Raw genomic sequence first — 25,577 nt, 5'->3', positions numbered from 1 at the left:
CCAAATCCAGACCTCTATGGGTTGATAAATTGGATTTCCATTGATTATTTTTGTGTGATTTTGTTGTCAGCACATTCAACTATGTAAAGAAAAAAGTATTTAATAAGATTATTTCATTCAGATCTAGGATGTGTTATTTTAGTGTTCCCTTTATTTTTTTGAGCTATATATATATATATATAAAATTCAGCAGCAGTACCAGCACGATGATGTATCACATCAAGAACAAACACCCGGGTGCCATCACATTGATGCTAGCGGGGAGACTGATGCGTGCCGTCTGAGGTGATCACACAGTTGTGTAGAATGATTGAGTGTGATGATGCCAATCAGTGTGGTCGAGGGCTTTAGGGGAGTTAATTCGTTACCTTGAGCCAGAGTACTGCATGCCATCACGAGGTACAATAACAAATAGAAATCAAAAAGCACTACCAGGAGAAAAAATATAAGTGCTGAAAGTGAAGCTAGCCACAGCCGTCAAGTTCGCTCTCACAACTGACTGTTGTACTGTGCTGACCACCGAGATCTAAATTACCACGACTTGCCACTTCAGCGACGTTGACTGGGTAATGGAATCAACGGTCCTCCTGACACAGAGTCTATCTGTCAGACACACAGCTGACAACCTCGGGGAGAAGCTGACCAGTGATGTTGAGACGTGGGACATAATGACTGTGTTGGCATGCATCCACGACAACGCACGCAACATTGTGGCTGCCAATTCCCCTGCTTGCGTCCCCTGGGACTCGGTGCCATGCTATGCACGCAGACTTCAACTCCGCATCAACGATGACTTCAATATGTATGTGTCGTATTATTGTTGCTGCTGAGAGACTGGTTAGGCACTTTAACCATAGCCAACTCAGCCACCAAGGCACTAGGAGCCAAGCAAGTCCAAATGCAGCTGCCGCAGCACCACCTGATCCAGTCTTGTAAAGACAGACCGAGTTCCAGCGTGTGGCATGTTTGAGAGGTTGGTGGAGCAGAGACAGCCGTGCTGTTCAACCGGACCGTCACCAAGCTGCAAGAGGCAGAACTCTCGAGCTCCCAGATGATCACTGGCAAATAATGATGGAGATCAAGCCCGTCTTGCCAACCCTGACATGTGCAACCACCATCATGTCATACAAAAGATGTCCATCACCAACATATACCTCATCACATTCAGCCTACTGCAAACATCTTTTCCGTGGAGTGGATAAAAGCAGGAGAGTGTTAGAGTTCAGAAGTCCCTCTGAAAAACGCATGCAGGAATGAATCTATAAAATTAGGCTATATTGTATATAGGCTATTAGCAGCCAATTGTTATTGTCATTGTCTTATTGAAAGTATTAGGAGAAGCAAAACCATAAATTGCACATTTATGAAAAAATATATTTTTGAAGGATAGGATATGCAAAATCATATAATACTTATTTTATTCTTCACAGGTGGATGCAAAACATCTGACCTTAAATGGCACCTCTCGTCACATTGATGTTGGACCATCGCCACAAGCATCTGCGATTTCTTTTGCCAGCTGAGAGTGACCGCAAAAACAAAGCTGCTCAAGTTGGCGGACTTGGCATCCACTGACACAGATGCGACTGGGTCAAATGGAGAGGCCGCAGCAGCCGAGAGAGTGTGCCCCGCTGCTGCTGACAGAGGGTGACTGATCGAGCCAGGAAGCCTTGGGTCTTCAGAGCCTATTTGGGAGCGCCAACAACGCCATGCTGTTACTCCTTGGTGTGACTACAACCCCGCACTTGAGAGAGAGAGGCAGAAAACAAGGTGGACAACTACTTGAGAGACATTCCCCCCCATCACTCAATGTGAATCCACGTCACTGGTGGAAAGTCAACAGTGCAAGATTCCCAAGGATCGCCACTTTAGCGAGACGCTACAATTTGCTGACAATAGTCCACAATGGGCCTACTGTTAACTGAAAGAAAATGTTAATGTTTTGAAAATGAAATGGAAAAGCAAAATAGCGTTTTTTGTTACTGTTTTGTTGTTAATTTGCAAGAATATGTTGTACAATGTAGCATACATTGTACAATAAGATATTTTTACATTTGGGAAATGAAAGGTTTTACATTTGGCTGCTTCATTTTAATGAAGCTCTTAATGAAAACAGCCGTTACTTGTACGCATGCAATTCACAGAGGAGTCAGAAGTTATCAGCGGAACCATTATTTGATTTAGTCAAGTTTAAATCTGCTATGGTTGCTAAAAAGGAGTAAAAATGTTCAACAAAAAGACTCATTACAACTAAATTATACGTTGATAAATCAAATGTATAAAAATAATGTTGTCCATAAATCAAGACCATACCACCTAAAATAAAATGTAGGCCCTATTAAAACTTCTAAATACAGTATCGAAATAAAAATAACCTTTATTTAACTAGACAAGTCAGTTAAGAACAAATTCTTATTTACAATGACAGCCTACCCCGGCCAAACCCGGACGACGCTGGGTCAATTGTGCACCGCCCTACGGGACTCCAAATCACAGCCGGATGTAACACAGCCTGGATTCGAACCGGGGACTGTAGTGAAGACTTGCACTGAGACCGCTGCGCCACTCGGGAGCTGAAGCAAACTTTATCAGTGGCTTTTTGGCCCAAACACAGTGAAACGTGGCCGAATCTTGCTGACAAAGAGAAAAAGCTTACTCTCACCAAGGTCAGAGAGAACCCACTTTCTTACTTTGGATGATAAATACCACTTCGCTTGAAAACCGACTTTTTACTTAGAACCAGACATGAATATAGTTTACTCCTGCGATAGGTTACATTCACTTTTGCAAATGTAATCTAGGCTACATGCTATGAATTCACTCAAACAACATATTCAAAAAAAGGCAGAGGCTACTTCCTGGGATTTTCCCATTATGATATTGAAAAACCCTGACTGGAACTTACCTTGACCACATTGGCTTTGTGTCTCTCCAGAACCTGGATGGTCTGGGAAGTCTTTGGGTCGATGATGAGGATGCTGGAGTGACATCCCTGGGCTATCAGCCCCTGCCAACCCCTAGAAGAGAAGAGATTTAAAATATAGGAGATATAACTAACCTATCTCGCACAGCAGCAGGGTATACCGTATCCATCAAAGATAAAATGTATATTTTAACCTATCAACAGGGCAGCACACAGCTGCTTGAAAAGTGGGGTCATTACAGCAGCGGCATGTTCTAGGGTGAGACGGTATCCAGATTTTCATATCGTCATATACCAGGATAAATGTATTACCGGCTTAGTACACAAGGTGGCGCCAATGAAATGCAAAAAAAAAAAACCCATTGGGCGTCTATTAAAAGAATGCTAAGAAAATGTGCAGTGAGTCCGCTAGCTAAACTTAACAAGCGCAAACCAATTATTTTTTTCTTTTTTTTGCAAAGGCAGGCAATCCAGCTCATGAACATACATAAACTCAGCAAAAAAAGAAACACCCTCTCACTGTCAGCTGCGTTTATTTTCAGCAAACTTAACATGTGTAAATATTTGTATGAACATAAGATTCAACAATTGAGAAAAACTGAACAAGTTCCACAGACATGTGACTAACAGAAATGGAAAAATGTGTCCATGATCAAGGGGGGGGGGGGGCCGTACTCACTACTAGAGGTTGACCGATTAATCGGAATGGCCGATTTCAAGTTTTCATAACAATCGGTAATCAGCATTTTTGGACACCGATTGTAACCGATTACATTGCACTCCACGAGGAGACTGCGTGGCATGCTGACTACCTGTTATGCAAGTGCAGCAAGGAGCCAAGGTAAGTTGCTAGCTAGCATTAAACGTATCTTATAAAAAACAATCAATCTTAACATAATCACTAATTAGCTACACATGGTTGATGATATTACTAGTTTATCTAGCTTGTCCTGCGTTGCATATAATCGATGCGGTGCCTATTAATTTCTCATCGAATCACAGCCTACTTTGCCAAACGGGTGATGATTTAACAAGCGCATTCGCAAAAAAAGCAGTCGTTCCACCAATGTGTACCTAACCATAAACATCAATGCCTTTCTTTAAAATCAACACACATTTATATTTTTAAACCTGCAAATTTAGTTAATATTGACTGCTAACATGAATTTCTTTTAACTAGGGAAATTGTGTCACTTCTCTTGCGTTCCGTACAAGCAGAATCAAGGTATATGCAGCAGTTTGGGCCGCCTGGCTCGTTGCGAACTGTGTGAAGACCATTTCTCTTCCTAACAAAGACCGTAATTAATTTTCCGTATCTCACCGAAAGAACAAACCTTTTGTTTTCGAAATTATGTAGCAGTCTGACTGAGCGGTGATAGGCGGCAGCAGCAGGCTCATAAGCATTCATTCAAACAGCACTTTCCTGCATTTGCCAGCAGCTCGTCGCTGTGCTTCAAGCATTGAGCTGTTTATGACTTCAAGCCTATCAGCTCCCGAGATTACGCTGGTGTAACCGATGTGAAATGGCTAGCTAGTTAACGGGGTGCGCGCTAATTGCGTTTCAATCGGTGACGTCACTCGCTCTGAGACCTTGAAGTAGTTGTTCCCCTTGCTCTGCAAAGGCTGCGGCTTTTGTGGAGCGATGGGTAACGATGCTTCGAAGGTGGCTGTTGTTGATGTGTCCCTGGTTCGAGCCCAGGTAGGGGCGAGGAGAGGGACGGAAGCTATACTGTTACACTGGCAATACTAAAGTGCCTATAAGAACATCCAATAGTCAAAGGTATATGAAATACAAATCGTATAGAGGGAAATAGTCCTATAATAACTACAACCTAAAACTTCTTACCTGGGAATATTGAAGACTCATGTTAAAAGGAACCACCAGCTTTTATATGTTCTCATGTTCTGATCAAGGAACTTAAATGTTAGTTTTTTTTTTTACATGGCACGTATTGCACTTTTACTTTCTTCTCCAACACTTTGTTTTTGCATTATTTAAACAAAATTGAACATTTTTCATTATTTATTTGAGGGTAAACTGATTTTATTGATGTATTATATTAAGTTAAAATAAGTGTTCATTGTTCATTCAGTATTGTTGTAATTATAAATATATATAAATAACCGGACGATTAATCTCAATACTTTTTTTGGTCCTCCAATAATTGGCATCGGTATGGAAAAATCATAGTCGGTCGACCTCTAGTCTTAAGCGTCTCACACTACGGACATTGCAATTTATTGCACTGGCCACATCTGCAGTCCTCATGCCTCCTTGCAGCAATGAGATGAGCAGGGACCCTGGGCATCTTTTGTTTGGTCTTTTTCCAGAGTCAGTAGAAAGGCCTCTTTAGTGTCTTAAGTTTGAATTGCATACCGTCTGTAAGCTGTTAGTGTCTTAACGACAGTTCCACAGGTGCAAATTCATTAATTGTTTATGGTTCATTGAACAAGCATGGGAAACAGTGTTTAAACCCTTTACAATGAAGATCTGTGAAGTTATTTGGATTATACAAATTATCTTTGAAAGACAGGGTGCTGAAAAAGGGACGTTTATATGGAGCAGCATGTGTAGGCTACACGCTATGTCGTTGTGAAGATTGCTATGGCAATGGGCCTGCCTGCTCAGAGAAGAGTCAGGAGGAGAAAACAGGTGAGAACGGAGGGGAGAAAAAAAACAAGGACATCAAGATAGATAAAATAAAAAATAGCTGCCACTATCACCTTTATTTAAGTAGGTAGGGTAGTTTAGAACAAGTTGTCATTTACAACTGCGACCTGCCCAAGATAAAGCAAAGCAGTACGACAGAGTTACACATGGAATAAATAAACAAACGTGAAGTCAATAATACAATAGAAAAGAGAGTCTACATACAGTGTGTGCAGATGAGGTAGGATAAGGGAGGTAAGGCAATAAATAGGCTATAGTGGCGAAATAATTACAATATAGCAATTAAACAGTGGAGTGATAGATGTGCAGAAGATTAGTGTGCAAGTAGAGATACTGGGGTGCAAAGGAGCAAAATAAAATAACAGTATGGGGATGAGGTAGCTGGATGGTCTATTTACAGATGGGCTATGAACAGGTGCAGTGATCTGTGAGCTGCTCTGACAGCTGGTGCTTAAAGTTAGTGAGGGAGATATGAGCCTCCAGCTTCAGTAAGTTTTGCAGTTTGTCCCAGTCATTGGCAGCAGAGAACTAGAAGGAAAGGCGGCCAAAGGGGGAATTGGCTTTGGGGATGACCAGTGAAATATACCTGCTGGAGCGCGTGCTACGCGAGGGTGCTGCTATGGTGACCAGTGAGCTGAGATAAGAAGGGGCTTTACCTAGCAAAGACTTATAGATGACCTGGAGCCAGTGGGTTTGGCGACAAATATGAAGCGAGGGCCAGCCAAGGAAAGCATACAGGTAGCAGAGGTGGGTAGTATATGGGGCTTTGGTGAGAAAACGGATGCACTGTGATAGACTGCATCCAATTTTCTGAGTAGAGTGTTGGAGGCTATTTTGTAGATGACGTCGCCGAAGTCGAGGATCGGTAGGATGGTCGGTTTTACGAGGGTATGTTTGGCAGCATGAGTGAAGGATGCTTTGTTTTGAAATAGGAAGCCGATTATAGATTTAATTTTGGATTGTAGATGCTTAATGTGAGTCTGGAAGGAGAGTTTACAGTCTAACCAGCCACCTAGGTATTTGTAGTTGTCCACGTATTCTAAGTCAGAACCGTCCAGAATAGTGATGCTGGACAGGCAGACAGGTGCGGGCAGCGATCGGTTGAAGAGCATGCACTTCGTTTTACTTGTATTTAAGAGCAGTTGGAGGCCACGGAAGGAGAGTTGTATGGCACTGAAGCTCGTGTGGAGGTTAGTTAACACAGTGTCCAAAGAAGTGCCAGAAGTATACAGAATGGTATCGTCTGCATAGAGGTGGATCAGAGAATCTCCAGCAGCAAGAGCGACATCATTGATGTATACAGAGTAGAGTCGGCCCACGAATTGAACCCTGTGGCACCCCCATAGAGACTGCCAGAGGTCCGCACAACAGGCCCTCCAATTTGACACACTGAAGTGTAGTTGGAGAAGTAGTTGGTGAACCAGGCGAGGCAGTCATCTGAGAAACCAAGGCTGTTGAGTCTACCGATAAGAAATGTGGTGATTGACAGAGTTGAAAGCCTTGGCTAGGTCAATGAATACAGCTGCACAGTACTGTTTTTTTTAATAGATGGCGGTTATGATATCGTTTAGGACCCTGAGCGTGGCTGAGGTGCACCCAAGACCAGCTCGGAAACCAGATTGCATAGCGGAGAAGGTAAGGTGGGATTTGAAATGGTTGGTGTTCTGTTAACCTGTTGGGGATAGGGGGCAGTATTTGCACGGCTGGATAAAAAACGTACCCAATTTAATCTGGTTACTACTCCTGCCCAGTAACTAGAATATGCATATAATTATTGGCTTTGGATAGAAAACACCCTAAAGTTTCTAAAACTGTTTGAATGGTGTCTGTGAGTATAACAGAACTCCTATGGCAGGCCAAAACCTGAGAAGATTTCAAGCAGGAAGTGGCCTGTCTGAGAAGTAGTGTTTCATCTTGGCTCTTTTTATTGAAGACTCAGGATCTGTGCAATAACGTGACACTTCCTACGTCTTCCATAGGGTCTCAGAGCCCGGGAAAACGTTGAACGATATCGAGGCAGGCTCTGGCTGAAACACTTTATCGCTTTTGGCAAGTGGCCACTCAGAGTACTATGGGCTTAGGCGCGTGCCCGCTTCGACCGAATGCTTTCTTTTCCTTTGTCTGTTTATCTAAACGCAGATTCCCGGTCGGAATATTATCTCTTTTTTATGAGAAAAATGGCATAAAAAATGATTTTAAACAGCGGTTGACATGCTTCGAAGTACGGTAATGGAATATTTAGAATTCTTTTGTCACGAATTGCGCCATGCTCGTCACCCTTATTTAGCCTTTAGGATAGTGTCTAGAACGCACGAACAAAACGCAGCTGTTTGGATATAACGATGGATTATTTTGGACCAAACCAACATTTGTTATTGAAGTAGAAGTCCTGGGAGTGCATTCTGACGAAGACAACAAAGGTAAGAAAATTTTTCTTATAGTAAATCTGACTTTGATGAGTGCTAAACCTGCTGGGTGTCTAAATAGCTAGCCCTGTGATGCCGGGCTATCTACTGAGAATATTGCAAAATGTGCTTTCACCGAAAAGCTATTTTAAAATCGGACATATCGAGTGCATAGAGGAGTTCTGTATCTATAATTCTTAAAACAATTGTTATGCTTTTTGTGAACGTTTATCGTGAGTAATTTAGTAAATTCACCGGCAGCGTTCGGTGGGAATGCTAGTCACATGCTAGTCACATGCTAATGTAAAAAGCTGGTTTTTGATATAAATATGAACTTGATTGAACAAAACATGCATGTATTGTATAACATAATGTCCTAGGGTTGTCATCTGATGAAGATCAAAGGTTAGTGCTACATTTAGCTGTGGTTTGGGTTTGTGTGACATTATATGCTAGCTTGAAAAATGGGTGTCTGATTATTTCTGGCTCGGTACTCTGCTGACATAATCTAATGTTTTGCTTTCGTTGTAAAGCCTTTTTGAAATCGGACAGTGTGGTTAGATTAACGAGAGTCTTATCTTTAAAATGGTGTAAAATAGTCATATGTTTGAAAAATTGAAGTAATAGCATATCAAGGATTTGAATAATGCGCCACGGGATTCAACTGGCTGTTTATTAGGTGGGACGCAAGCGTCCCACCTAGCCCATAGAGGTCAACTTGGCTTCCGAAGACCTTAGAAAGGCAGGGAAGGATAGATATAGGTCTGTAGCAGTGTGGGTCTAGAGTGTCTCCCCCTTTGAAGAGGGGGATGACCGCGGCAGCTTTCTAATCTTTGGGGATCTCAGACAACACGAAAGAGAGATTGAACAGGCTAGTAAATAGGGGTTCCAACAATTCCGGCTGATAATTTTAGAAAGAGGGTCCAGATTGTCTAGCCCGGCTAATTTGTAGGGGTCCAGATTTTGCAGCTCTTTCAGAACATCGGCTATCTGGATTTGGGTGAAGGAGAAATGGGGGAGGCTTGGGCAAGTTGCTGTGGGGGGGTTCAGGGCTGTTAACCGGGGTAGGGGTAGCCAGGTGGAAAGCATGGCCAGCCGTAGAAAAATGCTTCTTAAAATTCTCAATTATCGTGGATTTATCAGTGGTGACAGTATTTCCTAGCCTCAGTGCAGGGGCAGCTGGGAGGAAGTGCTCTTATTCTCCATGGACTTTACAGTGTCCCAGAACTTTTTAGAGTTTGTGCTACAGGATGCAAATTTCTGTTTGAAAAAGCTAGCCTTTGCTTTCCTAACTGCCTGTGTATATTGGTTCCTAACTTCCCTGAAAAGTAGCATATCGTGGGGCTATTCTATGCTAATGCAGTACGCCACAGGATGTTTTTGTGCTTTCAAGGGCAGTCAAGTCTGGAGAGAACAAGGGCTATATCTGTTCCTGGTTAAAAAATTATGGGGCATGCTTATTTAAGATGGTGAGGAAGGCACTTTTAAAGAATAACCAGGCATCCTCTACTGACGGGATGAGGTCAGTATCCTTCCAAGAAACCCGGGCCAGGTTGATTACAAAGGCCTGCTCGTTTTAGTGTTTTAGGGAGCGTTTGACAGTGATGAGGGATGGTTGTTTGACTGCAGGCCCATTACGGACGCAGGCAATGAGGCAGTAATTGCTGAGATCCTGGTTGAAGACAGCAGAGGTGCATTTGGAGGGCAGGTTGGTTAGGATGATATCTATGAGGGTGCCCGTGTTTACGGATTTGGGGTTGTATCTGGTAGGTTCATTGATAATTTGTGTGAGATTGAGGGCATCAAGCTTAGATTGTCGGATGGCCGGGGTATTAAGCATGTCCCAGTTTAGGTCACCTAACAGCACGAGCTCTGACGATAGATGGGGGGCAATCAATTCACATATGGTTTGGGCACAGACCTGGATAGTATGACAGAACTCTGCAGGCTAACACCGCCACCTTTGGCAGTTCTATCTTGTCGGAAAATGTTATAGTTAGGGATGGAAATTTCAGGGTTTTTGGTGGTCTTCCTAAACCAGGATTCAGACACGGCTAGGACATCCGGGTTGGCAGAGTGTGCTAAAGCAGCGAATAAAACAAACTTAGGGAGGAGGCTTCTAATGTTAACATGCATGAAACCAAGGCTTTTACGGTTACAGAAGTCAACAAATGAGAGCGCCTGGGGAATGGAAGTGGAGCTAGGCACTACAGTTCCTAGATTAACCTCTACATCACCAGAGGGACAGAGGAGGAGTAGGTTAAGGGTACGGCTAAAGGCTATAAGAACTGGTTGTCTAGTACGTAGGGAACTGAGAGTAAAAGGAGCAGGTTTCTGGGCACGGTAGAATAGATTCAAGGCATAATGTACAGGCAAAGGTATGGTAGGATGTGAATACAGTGGAGGTAAATCTATGCATTGAGTGACGATGAGAGATATTGTCTCTAGAAACATAATTTAAATCAGGTGAGGTCACCGTATGTGTGGGAGGTAGAACTGAAGGGTTAGCTAAGGCGTATTGAGCAGGGCTAGAGGCTCTACAGTGAAATAAGGATATAATCACTAACCAAAACAGCAATGGACAAGGCATATTGACATTGTGGAGAGGCATGCGTAGCCGAGTTATCATAGGGGTCCAGTGAGTAGCTCGGTGGGCTGGAGACACGGCGATTCAGACGGCTAGTGGGCCGGGGCTAGCAAGCTAGCAGAAGGGCCTTAGAGGGACGTGCGCGATGGAAGAAGTCTGTTGTAGCCCCCTTGTGCTGTTACGTCGGCAGACCAGTCCTATTAATTCAGCCACTTAGTTAGATTAACTAGCATGTTCAATTTAGGGGTTAACGCAAAATGCTGTCTTTTTCACACAGGAAAAAAATATAAAAACGCATTAGAAATACAGTATCTTTCTATGTTTTGTAAATGCAGATGTAAAACGCTTCTTATTGAAATTTCTACTCAGCATTAGACTCATTTTGTGCTTCAGTTGCGCACTTCTCCACTCAGATGAGAATTAAAAAAAATACATTCTATCAGCAGACAGAGCTCTGACTGATGTGCAGCTACTTTTCTCCGGTGTAACCAGCCAACTTTTCTCCAACAGGAAATGTAGTCTGGCTACATTCTTTCTATGATAAGCATTAGAAATATGATGGCCATGCATCGTTTTTGCAATAAAGACCATGCTTTTTCATTGTAAGCTCATTTACTTGTGCGGCTGCCAGTAAAATAGCATTGCACTTTGTCATTGATGAAAATGAAGGTATTTTCTGCTGAATGTGTTGTACTAATGTATTTTCTGTGAAGGAAAACTATAGTTGCACGTCCCTGATCACTATATTGAAGCAAAAAAAAATGTACAAAAAAAAAATACAAAAAAAAAAAACTTTCATTACAAAACACGATCCCTGTCAATACACAGCTGGACTCACCTGCAAACCGCTTTCTCCTGTTGTGCGATTTACAGACACAACTGACTGGCTAAACTGTTCTAGGGAACTTTTGTAAGCTTTAGAATTTAAATGTGACAGGTGAAATGAAGAACACAAATCAGTTTTATCTCCTAAAGTACAGCAGAAGTTGACTGCAGATATTTACTTAAGTAACTACAAATACTAAAATGTATTGAAAAAGTTAAGAAATAGTTGGCACGGAATTGAAAAATTCATCCTGTTGCCATTTCCAAATACCCCGGTATATACGGTATACCACCCAAGCCTAGCGTGTTCAGCAGGACAGATAGAAATATGCCATTGTTATGTAGAACAAACATGCCTCTGACAATAAACCATAGTTATCTCCAAGCGTCCTATAGTAAGAAGTTGAGTATGGAATTTTTTTATACAGTGTGTAATTTCGAGTATACTTAAAATGCCCGGATATCATACTCATTTCGGATTTTCACGTAGTAGAATTCGCTGCATAATATTGAGCAAGAGAACCGTCTCTTTACACCCACGTGTTTGACAACAGCTGATAAATGAGAATAGGGGACATTCGATGATGCCTACTCAGAATGGATTTTACATACACTACATGACCAACAGTATGTGGACACCTGCTCATCGAACAGCTCATTCCAAAATCATGGGCATTAATATGGAATTAGTCCCCCTTTCCTACTATAACAGCCTCCACTATTCTAGGAAGGCTTTCCACTAGATGTTGGAACATTTCTGCGGAGACTTGCTTGCATTCAGCCACAAGAGCTTTAGTCAGGTTGGGCACTGATGTTAGGCGATTAGGCCTGGCTCGCAGTCGGCTTTCTAATTCATCCCAAAGGCGTATGATGGGGTTGAGGTCAGGGCTCTGTGCAGGCCAGTCAAGTTCTTCCACACCGATCTCAACAAACCATTTCTGTATGGACCTCGCTTCAAGCATTGTCATGCTGAAACAGGAAAGGGCCTACCCCAAACTGTTGCCACAAAGTTGGAAGCACAGAATCATCTGGAATGTCATTGTTTACTGAAGCATTGACTGGAGCTAAGGGGCCTAGCCCGAAAAATGAAAAACAGCCCCAGACCATTATTACTTCACCACCAAACTTTACAGTTGGCACTATGCATTGGGGAAGGTAGCATTCTCCTGGCATCTGCCAAACCCAGATTTGTCCATGGGACCAACAGATGGTGAAGCATGATTCATCACTCCAGAGAACGCTTTTCCATTGCTCCAGAGTCCAATGGTAGCAAACTTTACACCACTCCAAGCGACACTTGGCATTGCAAAGCATTAGGCTTGTGTTTGTTCATTTGCGTTGTTTGTGACTTATTTTAACATAATGTTGACGCTAGATTGCAAACGTGCAATCTTTGGGGAATAAAATCGATGACCTACGCGGAAGATTAAAGTACCAACGGGACATTCAAAACTGTAAAATCTTATGCTTCATGGAGTCGTGGCTGAACGACAACACTATCAACATACAGCTGGCTGGTTATACGCTGTACTGGCAGGATAGAACAGCGGCGTCTGGTAATACAAAGGGTGGCGGACTATGAGAGGCTGGCACTAAGACATCATTGAATGAGCTGTATTCCACCAAATAAGCAAACAAGAAAATGCTCACCCAGAGGTGGAGCTTCTAGTAGCCGGGGACTTTCATGCAGGGAAACTTAAATCTGCTTTACCAAATTGCTATCAGCATGTTAAATATGCAACCAGAGAGGAAAAAATACAAATCTGGACCACTTTTACTTAACACAGAGAAGCATACAAAGCTCTCCCTCCATTTGGCTAATCTGACCATAATTATATCCTCCTGACTAGAGGTCAACCGATTATGATTTTTTTTTTCAACGCCGATACCGATTATTGGAGGGCCCCAAAAAACCCACGCCGCTGTCGATTAATCAGCTGATTTTTTAAATTTCTTTTTAATAATGACAATTACCACAATACTGAATGAACACTTATTTTAACTTAATATAATACATCAATAAAATCTATTTAGCCTCATAAATAATGAAACATGTTCAATTTGGTTTAAATAATGCAAAAACAAAGTGTTGGAGAAGAAAGTAAAAGTGCAATACGTGCCATGTAAAAAAAAAACGAACATTTAAGTTCCTTGATCAGAACATGAGAACATATGAAAGCTGGTGGTTCCTTTTAACATGAGTCTTCAATATTCCCAGGTAAGAAGTTTTAGGTTGTAGTTATTATAGGACTATTTCCCTCTATACGATTTGTATTTCATATACCTTTGACTATTGGATGTTCTTATAGGCACTTTAGTATTGCCAGTGTAACAGTATAGCTTCCGTCCCTCTCCTCGCTCCTACCTGGGCTCAAACCAGGAACACAACGACAACAGCCACCCTCGAAGCAGTGATACCCATGCAGAGCAAGGGGAACAACTACTCCAAGTCTCAGAGCGAGTGACGTTTGAAACGCTATTAGCGCCCACCCCGCTAACTAGCTAGCCATTTCACATTGGGAGTTGATAGGCTTGAAGTCATAAACAACACAGTGCTTGAAGCATTGCGAAGAGCTGCTGGCAAACGCACGAAAGTGCTGTTTGAATGAATGCTTACGAGCCTGCTGCTGCCTACCACCGCTCAGTCAGACTGCTCTATCAAATCATAGACTTAATTATAACATAACACAGAAATACGAGCCTTTGGTCATTAAAATGGTCGAATCCGGAAACTATCATTTCGAAAACAAAACGTTTATTCTTTCAGTGAAATACGGAACCGTTCCGTATTTTATCTAAAGGATGGCATCTCTAAGTCTAAATATTGCTGTTACATAGTACAACCTTCAATGTTGTCATAATTATGTACAATTCTGGCAAATTAATTACGGCCTTTGTTCGGAATAAATGGACTTCACACAGTTCGCAATGAGCCAGGTGGCCCAAACTGCTGCATATGCCCTGACTGCTTGAACGGAACGCAAGAAAAGTGACACAATTTCCCTAGAAATAAGAAATTCATGTTAGCTGGCAATATTAACTAAATATGCAGGTTTAAAAATATATACTTGTGTATTGATTTTAAGAAAGGTGTTGATGTTTAGGTACACATTGGTGCAACGACAGTGCTTTATTCGCAAATGCGCTTGTTAAATCGTCACCCGTTTGTCGAAGTAGGCTGTGATTCAATGAGAAATTAACAGGTGCTGCATCGAATATATGCAACACAGGACACGCTAGATAAACTAGCAATATCATCAACCATGTGTAGTGAACTAGTGATTGTTAAGAGTGATTGTTTTTTTATAAGATAAGTTTAATGCTAGCTAGCAACTTACCTTGGCTTCTTGCTGCCCTCGCGTAACAGGTAGTCAGCCTGCCACACAGGCTCCTCGTGGAGTGCAATATAAGGCAAGTGGTTAGAGCGTTGAACTAGTAACCGGAAGGTTGCAAAAACGGATCCCCAAGCTGACTTACCGTGGCAACGTAAAGCAGGTGGTTAGAGCGTTGGGCTAGTTAACGTAAGGTTGCATCCCTAAGCTGACAACGTAAAAATCTGTCGTTCTGCCCCTGAACAAGGCAGTTAACCCACCGTTCCTAGGCCGTCATTGAAAATAAGAATGTGTTCTTTAACCTCTTGACGCACGCCCAGGATAGGGGGCGCTACAGCGATTTTTGAAAAAAATACGTATCCATTTTAAAATGCCTCCTACTCAAACTCAGAAGCTAGGATATGCATAGAATTAATAGATGTGGATAGAAAACACCCTAAAGTTTCTAAAACTGTTTGAATGGTGTCTGTGAGTATAACAGAACTCATATGGCAGTCAAAACCCCGAGACAGTTTCTAACAGGATGTGGAAATCTGATTTGCGGACTCAACTTCAGCACTTTGCCTATAAATCACACCGTGAGTTAGGATTCATTGAGCACTTCCTATGGCTTCCACTAGATGTCCCCAGTCTTTACAAAGTGGTTTGAGTCTTCTACTGTGAAAACTGACCGAATGAGAGGCTGTTGATCTTGGTCACATGGGGAGGCCCATCAGCATTATGACGCGGGCCCCCCTGGCTACCCTCCCCTTTCGAAACGTTTTGAAAGACAATGCAACCGTCCCCATGGAATATTATTGAAGCTCTGGTTGAAAAAGGCCCTAAAGATTTATTTACATTTACATTTAAGTCATTTAGCAGACGCTCTTATCCAGAGCGACGTACAAAATGGTGCATTCACCTTATGATATCCAGTGGAACAACCACTTTACAATAGTGCATCTAAATATTTTAAGGGGGGGGGGGGGGGTTAGAAGGATTACTTTATCCTATCCTAGGTATTCCTTAATAAAGAGGTGGGGTTTCAGGTGTCTCCGGAAGGTGGTGATTGACTCCGCTGTCTTGGCGTCGTGAGGGAGCTTGTTCCACCATTGGGGTGCCAGAGCAGCGAACAGTTTTGACTGGGCTGAGCGGGAACTGTGCTTCCTCAGAGGTAGGGGGGCCAGCAGGCCAGAGGTGGATGAATGAATTTATGTTATACAATGTTTGACATGTTTGAACGAACTTAAATATTTTTTGGGGGGGGCTTTCGTGAGGAGAAGTCCCGCGCACGACGGAACATTTTGAGGTGCCTTCGGAACGCGCTGACAAGAAGAAGCTAATGGGACATAAATTATGAACTTTTTCGAACAAAACTACATTTGTTGGGGACCTGGGAACTCCTGGAAGTGCCTTCTGATGAAGATAATCAAAGGTAAGGGAATATTTACAATAGTATACAAGAGTAGATTTGATATTCGATTGTTCCAAGATGGCGCTGACCTGTATTGCTAGCCTATTTTTCTGAGTATAGCATCCCCTTTTATTGCAAAGTGTGATTTCCCAGTAAAGTTATTTTTAAATCTGGCAATGCAGGTGCTTTCACGAGATGTTCATCTATAACTCTTTGAATGACAATATTACATTTTAAAAATGTTTTCGAATAGTAATTTAGTCAATTGTAGCGCTGATTCACCGGATGCATTTGAGGGAAAATAGTTTCTCAACGTCACGCACCGATGTAAAATGCTGTTTTTATATATAAATATGAACTTTATCGAACAAAAGAATGCATTTATTGTGTAACATGATGTCCTAGGAGTGTCATCTGATGAAGATTGTCAAAGGTTAGTGCTGCATTTAGCTGTTTTTTGGTTATTTGTGATGCATGTGGTTGGTCGGAAAATGGCTACGTGAATACTTTCACGATATACTCCTATAACATAATCTAATGTTTTGCTTTTGCTGTAAAGCCTTTTTGAAATCGGACAACGTGGTTCGATTCAGGAGAGGTGTATCTATAAAACGATATACAATAGTTCTATATTTGAAAAAAAAAAAAATGAAATGTTTCTATTGTTCGGTTATGAATATGGCAAAATGATTTTACGCTGGATGTTGATCCCGCATACGGGACGAGCGTTCCAAGAGGTTTTAACTGACTTGCCTAGTTAAATATAGTTTTTAAAAAATTTAAAAAATTAAATCGCCAAATCGGTGCCCAAAAATACCGATTACCGATTGTGACGAAAACTTCAAATCGGCCCTAATTAATCGGCCATTCCCATTAATCGGTCGACCTCTAGTCCACACACACCAACACAGTCGTGAAGAAGGCACGACATTGTCTCTTCCCCCTCAGGAGGCTGAAAAGTTTTGGTATGGGCCCTTAGATCCTCAAAAAGTTCTACAGCTGCACTGGTTGCACCACTAGCCTGCTTGCTGCCTACCACCGCTCAGTCAGACTGCGCTATCAAATCATAGACTTAATTATAATAACACACAGAAATACGAGCCTTAGGTCATTAATATGGTCAAATCCGGAAGCTATCATTTCGAAAACAACACGTTTATTCTTTCAGTGAAATACGGAACCGTTCCATATTTTATCTAACGGGTGGCATCCATCAGTCTAAATATTCCTGTTACATTGCACAACCTTCAATGTTATGTCATAACTATGTACAATTCTGGCAAATTAGTTCGCAACGAGCCAAGCGGGCCAAACTGTTGCATATACCCTGACTCTGCGTGCAATGAACGCAAGAGAAGTAACACAATTTGCCTAGTTAACATTGCCTGCAAACATGAATTTATTTTAACCTGTTAGGGCTAGGGGGCAGTATTTACACGGCCGGATAAAAAAACGTACCCGATTTAATCTGGTTATTACTACTGCCCAGAAACTAGAATATGCATATAATTATGGGCTTTGGATAGAAAACACCCTAAAGTTTCTAAAACAGTTTGAATGGTTTCTGCGAGTATAACAGAACTCATATGGCAGGCAAAAACCTGAGAAGATTCCTTACAGGAAGTGACCTGTCTGACAAGTTCTTGTTCTTCTTGGCTCTCTTTAATGAAAACTGAGGATCTTTGCTGTAACGTGACACTTCCTACGGCTCCCATAGGCTCTCAGAAGGCGGGAAAAAGCTGAATGATGTAATTCCAGCCACTGGCTGAAAAACATTAACGCTTTTGGTAAGTGCTCTATCAGAGGACAATGGGACGTAGGCGCGTGCACGAGTCGACCCCATGTTTTTATTTTCTCTCTCTTTGAACCTAAACACGCTTTCCCGGTCAGAATATTATCGCTTTTTTACGAGAAAAATGGCATAAAAATTGATTTTAAACCGCGGTTGACATGCTTCGAAGTACGGTAATGGAATATTTAGACATTTTTGACACGAAATGCGTCGTGCGCGTCACCCTTATTTACCATTCGGATAGTGTCTTGAACACACGAACAAAACAGAGGATATTTGAACATAACTATGGATTATTTTGAACCAAACCAACATTTGTTATTGCAGTAGAAGTCCTGGGAGTGCATTCTGACGAACAGCAAAGGTAATAACATTTTTCTTATAGTAAATCTGACTTTGGTGAGTGCTAAACTTGGTGGGTGTCTAAATAGCTAGCCCTGTGATGCCGGGCTATCTACTTAGAATATTGCAAAATGTGCTTTCACCGAAAAGCTATTTTAAAATCGGACATAGCGAGTGCATAGAGGAGTTCTGTATCTATAATTCTTAAAATAATTGTTGTGTTTTGTGAACGTTTATCGTGAGTAATTTAGTAAATTCACCGGAAGTTTGCGGGGGGGTATGCTAGTTCTGAACGTCACATGCTAATGTAAAAAGCTGGTTTTTGATATAAATATGAACTTGATTGAACAAAACATGCATGTATTGTGTAACATAATGTCCTAGGATTGTCATCTGATGAAGATCATCAAAGGTTAGTGCTGCATTTAGCTGTCTTCTGGGTTTATGTGACATTATATGCTAGCTTGAAAAATGGGTGTCTGATTATTTCTGGCTGGGTACTCTGCTGACATAATCTAATGTTTTGCTTTCGTTGTAAAGCCTTTTTGAAATCGGACAGTGTGGTTAGATTAACGAGAGTCTTGTCTTTAAAATGGTGTAAAATAGTCATATGTTTGAGAAATTGAAGTAATAGCATTTCTAAGGTATTTGAATAACGCGCCACGGGATTCCACTGGCTGTTACGTCCCACTGGCCCTAGAGAAGTTAACTAAATATGCAGGTTTAAAAAATATATATACTTCTGTGTATTGATTTTAAGAAAGGCATTGATGTTTATGGTTAGGTACATTCGTGCAACGATTGTGCTTTTTTCGCAAATGCGCTTTTGTTAAATAATCCCCCGTTTGGCTTAGTTGGCTGTCTTTGTTAGGAAGAAATGGTCTTCACACAGTTCGCAACGAGCCAGGCAGCCGAAACTGCTGCATTTACCCTGACTCCGTTGCACAAAACGCAAGAGAAGTGACACAATTTTTCCCTAGTTAAAAGAAATTCATGTTAGCAGGCAATATTAACTAAATATGCAGGTTTAAAAATATATAATTGTGTATAGATTTTAAGAAAGGCGTTGATGTTTATGGTTAGGTACATTCGTGCAACGACAGTGCTTTTTTCACAAATGCGCTTGTTAAATCACCCGTTTGGCTTAGTAGGCTGTGATTCAATGATAAATTAACAGGCACCACATCGATTATATGCAACACAGGACAAGCTAGATAGACTAGTAAAATCATCAACCATGTGTAGTTAACTAGTGATTATGTTAAGATTGTTTAATGCTAGCTAGCACCTTACCGTGGCTCCTTGCTGCACTCACATAACAGTTAGTCAGCATGCCACGCAGTCTCCTCGTGGAGTGCAATGTAATCGGCCATAATCGGTGTCCAAAAATGCTGATTACCGATTGTTATGAAAACTTGAAATCGGCCATTCCGATTAATCGGTCAACCTCTAGTAGTGAGTATGGCCCAGTACATCACTGGGGCCAATCCAGGACCTCTATAACAGGCAGCGTCAGAGGAAGGCCCTAAAAACTGCCAAAGACTCCAACCACCCAAGTCATAGACTCTGAAATCGCATGGCAAGCAGTACTGATGTACCAAGCATGAAAATAAATAAATGGCCCTGACCAGCTTCTCCCCCAAGCCATAAGAATAATTAACCATTAGCTACCCAGACTATCTGCATTTACAATTTTTACTCATCACATACGCCGTCGCTACAGTTCATCTATCCTGTTGCCTAGTCATTTTATCCCTACCTGTATACATCTTCTTAAATTACCTCGTAACGCTAAACATGAACTCGGTAGTGGTACCTTGTGTATGTAGCCAACATAATTCTCATTGTATATTTATCCTTGTGTTATTATTTTTCTATTATTTCCTCTCTGCATTGTTGGGAAGGAACCATAAGTAAGCGTTTCACTCTTAGACTACTTTACACCTGTTGTTTACGAAACATGTGAGAAATACAATTTCATATGGGATTGAGGGATGAAAGAGACTGATAACACAGAGAATGCTGCTATTGCTGCACTATCACACATTTTCCAACTCTAGGGACATAGACCATCAAGAAAATCACTATGGCCCAAATGTGGGGGTCTAGCCCATTATCTAATCTTACAAGCACACTTTATTTGCTTTGTTAAACTATAGCTAACTACTAGCAATTTGTCATCCATCAGTCACATACATTTATCCTCAACCAATGACACTAAACAGTGGTATCGTTATTGGTTGTCAGCTTTAACACAAAAACACAACAGCAATGTCAAATCACTAACTAGCTAACGTTAACGTTACGTTAGACAATTTGCTAATTAGCGAGCAAGCTAACGTTAGCTTCGTCCCACAACTGGCCATTTATGTTAGCTAACATTTATATTAACAATTTAAAAACTTTACTTTTAATGTCTACAGATGGCAAGGTAAAGTCAACATGGTTACTCCTAACTAACATAAATGGCTAAGCAAATTGCGGGACGAAGCTATTTTACGTTAGCTAAGCTAGCTTGCTGAAACTTGTAGCAGAACACCACTTGTCAACTGTGAAGCGAAGCATTCAAATTCTTGATTTTATCCAAAGACTAAACAATATAATATTGTAATCTAATACATATCTGCTCATCTTCATTTTCTGTAGAATAAACCATCTCAACTGAGTGAGTTAACGTAAATATCTAACATACATTTTAGCTAGCTAGGCCAATGCGCAGGGCTCCAGAACTCACCAGTCAACAGCAGTTTTGTTCTGCAAATTGAGCGTGCCAGTCAATGTCCGCGCCGCGAGTTTAATATTGACAGAGTAAGGAATCATTGTTACTATGAATTGTATTAACTAGCTACATCCAAATAAATGGACAAAATCTCGCAGAGAACATGTATTTTGGTTTGTTGACAGGGGCAAAAAATAATCAGGAAGTGTCAATTCCAGGATGCGTTATAATATAACCATGAAGTCGGCAATAATAACGAAGTACTTCCGGTTAAAAGTCCTGTTCTGTGTACTTTGTAAATAAAAAATTAGAACGAAAATAATAGAAATGTGCACAAGTATCAATAGATTTTATACTAGTTATGAATAAAAACATAATTTAAAGTATTTCTATAAGATTTTGTCTTTATCTTCTTTTCTTTCAAGCCTAAATGGTCAACAATGTTTTTTGTGTGTACACCTATCACTTATTGCACCATACAATACTATCTGTACGTTGTGCAGTAAAAGGGGGTCAGTTTACACCCCCTTCAGTGTTGCTGCTCATTTGCCAGCCCTTATAGAGTGGCCCATCAACTTAAACCCAATAGTTTTTTCATACTGGACATACATATTGCATCGTACAAAATGATCTGTACGTTGTGTCGCTGTGAAAGAACAGTCCATTCTACTCAGGAGCATTTTAACTTTCCAAATCCACAGTTTCCAAATCCACATCAGTGTTGCTTCTAATTTTACAACCATATTTCATATCGGACATACATATTACACCATACAACATTTTCTGGTCATTGTGTTGCAGGAAAAGGGGGGGGGGGGGTCCCTTTAACACAGGAGCAGCTGTAGTTTCCAAATCCGCGACCCCCAAGGTCGTCATTGCTGTTATTGTGGCCCTTTAAGAGTGGAAATCAGCTTACATCCAGCTATTTGCATGTTAGATAGTTAATTTAATTAACACAAATACATGTGCCACAGTGGAACACTTTGGCAGATTACAATAAAACTGAATTGCAGTGCAGTTTACATAAGATATATACAAATATGCTTGACTTGGAGGTAGCCTACCCACACTGTATCTGCAAGCTGTTTTGCTACACCCGCAGTAGCATCTGCTAAATATTTATATGCAACCAATAACATTTTATTTTATTTTATTTGGCTAGAGTGCACATGCCAAGACCAGAGTGGGCACATTTGCTATATAACTCAAGGACCACCAATTGAGCAGTGACACTCCTCTGGTTGTAAACTCTGTGGATTTGGAAACTAGAAGTGCTCCTGATTTGAATGGATCCCCCTTTAGATGTGACACAATGTACAGATAATTTTGTAAGGTGCAATATGTATGTCCGATATGAAAAAGAACTACTGGATTTAAGTTGAAGGGCCATTTTATAAGGGCCGCCAAATGATCAGCGACGTTTCTCTGGATGTAAATTCTGTAGATATAGAGACTAGAAGTGCTCCCTTTTATTTCGTCCTGCATAATTCTAAACTCTTATTTTATTTCAATCAGTTACATCTTGTAGACAGGAAGTGATATTTATTCGCTCTGGCCAACAGTATCTTGTATGCTAACGTTAGCTTTTTGGTTCGAGCTGGTTGCAAGCCCAGTGAATATTGGGCCTTTTTAGCTAGCTGCTCGCTGTTATTAATTATGTAAAAACAATCAATAATATCAATTATGTAAGCACATGGAAATACCTTTTAGGGAAGTATTGATCTATTTATTTCATGACTTAAATGTCTGGCTGTGAGTGACGGACTGTGAAACTCAATCTCCCATGATTCCGTAGTACCAGAACTGGCATTTTATCATTTGTACTGGAACTGACCGTTGTGTTCGTTCTTATTATACCTGTGGTTGTGTTGAATACCGCACTCAACTTAAAATAAGCAACTACTCTGCATATAATACATAACATATAATAAACAGATTAAACTATTTTGCCTTTTAATAAGATCTTTGATGGCATAGCTAGTTTATTTATGGCCTGTATGTGTCCCATATAAATATGATTCCATAGCTGTGCTGGTGTCTGCACATTTTAAACTGTAAACTGTCATTCTAATTTTGCTGTCTGTATACCAATTGTGTAAATGTGAATATACCAATCTAGTTCAGAAATAATAATACCAGCGTTGTTTGCACCTGAAATGTTAATGAATTCAAGCAGGTAAATAACAAAAACATTTGAGTGTTAACTGTGGAGGCTTTGTCTTTTGATTTTCCACAATAACCCACGATAATGAAAATTAACCATCCACAATGTTTACCAATTTATGTGTGAAACTACTATATATTATTTGATTGTGTCTCACAGTATATGATCATACATTTTGGTACTTGTTTTTCTATGTTATTAACATACAATAATGTTTATGTTCTACCAAATAGAGAAATGAGCTTGAGCAAACAGCGGGATGTGGCACTGGTGGCATTTGAGGAGGCACTTCCATCTACATTATAATTTCAAAATGTAGATGGAAGTGATATTTCTTCCCATTTCCCCAGTATATTTTTTAGGGCAGTTGAATTGTGGGTACATACCACAATGTTTGTTATGTTGTAATTTTAATCACAGACAGATTCCCATTGTATGTTTGATTTTAATAAATACTTTAGGATCAGAAGGAGCGAACTGCAAAGCGACAGTAACCTGCTCCTGACACTAGCCTTGCCCCTAAAACAGGGATTCCCCCACAGAAGTTTCACATTTTTGTTTTAACCCTATACTGCCACACCTGATTGAATTAGTCAAAGGCTTGATGCTTAGTTGACTAATTGAACCATGTGTGTCAGTTAAGGGTTAAAACAAAAATGTGAAACGTCTGGAGGGGGCCTAGGAGAGGTTTGGGAAACCTTTTCCTAAAGGAACCCCAAGGGAGATGCCAAGAGCGAGATCCCCCTTGGGGGATTTCTTAACAGATTTATCAAAGCTAAGATCGTTACACTACTCCCTCGGTTCAGAAAACACAACCTGTGCTTCTCTATCACAAATGCCTCACGCCTTAACACGACATGCTTTTGAGACTCATACACTATCCTGCTTCTGCTCATCAGAGTAGCAAATGGTAGGAGGGGTAGTGACCTGAGGTAGGCTTGAAGTCAGGTCGCTTGACCATAAGGAAATCCCGCTACAGACAACAACCTCAAGAGAGTAAGGGCCTCATCAAGGCTAGTGTCTTTCAACTTGTCAGGCAGCATGACTACCTTGTTAGGAAATGTCTAACTAGTAATAAATGCAGTTGCAATATACTGATCAAGTGTAGCTGTGTCACTGGCGTTCATTTCAATGTAGGATTAAATACAAAGTAGTGTTATAAAACATTTAACTCCTCAAACTGATTGACTGTAACCTAAGCCTCAGATATCCTCACTGTTGCAATACTGACACTGGCCCAACACAGTATCTTCAGTAGAGAGCATGCTCTCCACCATTGACTCTCTCTTTTCCCCCCACTTTTGTGCACACAAGGCCTGCCCAAGTCACCTTAGGGTTACATGACAATCTGGCCGCGTGAAACTCCCCATCGGCTCCTGCATCAGGGAGACTTGTGGAGATAAAAAAAATACAAAAACATAATTTTTTTAAGGTCTGCATGGCATTTGTTTGGCATTCTAGCATACTGTACCTGTATCTTGTGAGGATAGATGCAGGAGCATGGGTACTGGTACTGGAAACTGTTAAATACAAATTGTGTTATATTTCTTCATCAACACAAATTAAAGGCATTATATGTTTTTGGGTGAAGAGATGAGAATCCACTATGACACATTATGTCATAAAATTATGATATTAGTGTATGTCATTTTTAAATATGCCATTAAATGACATGTGCCTAACTATGTGGTTTTAATGTACATTAGCTGTGATTCCTCTTATTTTGGGAGTAATATAAAAAATGGTATCTATTTGCAATACATGCAACCTAAAAGATCATGCCTGCAAGACAGAGGTTGCTCCTGGAAGGTAAGGGACCCCTCATCATCCTGATGAATTACGGTGGTTGGAGACAAGGAGCGATAAAACCCTTCAAACAGAGACTACCTGTTGTGTAAAACCTTGGTGCTATGGGTGGCTATGTCACATGCGGCAGAGAAGATTCCTGTATTACATGTGTGTTTATTGTTTAGGTGTTTCAAATTAAATCTGATAGCACCTCCTGCAATACCAACTTTTTAGACATGCTGCACAATTTTCAATGCATCAGTATTTACAGTCCAAATATATAAAACAATTTATCTGGGATTTTTTGGTGTCACATTTTGGATTCTAGTTTGTCTTTTCCCCATGGCTGTACCACAGCTGTGTGGTTGCCCCCCTCAGTGCCCTAACATTGACTAGTGGCAGGCAGGTCATCCTGATTGGAATAAATGGTAAGTATGTGGTTTTTAAGGACTTTACTTATATTTACATGTTTTTAAAGAATGTCATTAATTACTTCCTAATAATTACTATTGACTCAGGGCGCTACAACCTGTCCCTTCCTGCTCTGAACTTCTCCGGGTGTCTGAGACATTGTACAGTGGGACTGGTTGAACTTCAAAAGAGTGGCTACAGGCCAGCCACCATGACGCACCACAC

General features: G+C 40.9%; 1 protein-coding gene across 2 annotated transcripts in view; it reads right to left on the bottom strand.

Annotated features, from left to right (window-relative positions):
- The window catches only part of wdr11 (WD repeat domain 11), a 226,940-nt gene extending 205,712 nt beyond the window's left edge, over window positions 1–21,228 (bottom strand). For both annotated transcript variants that reach the window (XM_014154429.2, XM_014154430.2), the window contains exons 1-2: window positions 21,005–21,228; window positions 2,906–3,017 (exon numbers count right to left, since the gene is read on the bottom strand). In XM_014154429.2, the coding sequence (XP_014009904.1) occupies window positions 2,906–3,017; window positions 21,005–21,090 (198 nt within the window). In that variant the 5' untranslated portion in view covers window positions 21,091–21,228. The remainder of the gene's footprint in view (window positions 1–2,905; window positions 3,018–21,004) is intronic.
- Window positions 21,229–25,577: the final 4,349 nt, after the last annotated feature.

The sequence above is a fragment of the Salmo salar genome, chromosome ssa18 (genome assembly GCF_905237065.1).
Source record: "Salmo salar chromosome ssa18, Ssal_v3.1, whole genome shotgun sequence".
NCBI lineage: Eukaryota > Metazoa > Chordata > Actinopteri > Salmoniformes > Salmonidae > Salmo > Salmo salar.
The sequence above is the reverse complement of the archived record's forward strand: the minus strand, read 5'-3'. Positions and strand labels throughout refer to the sequence as shown.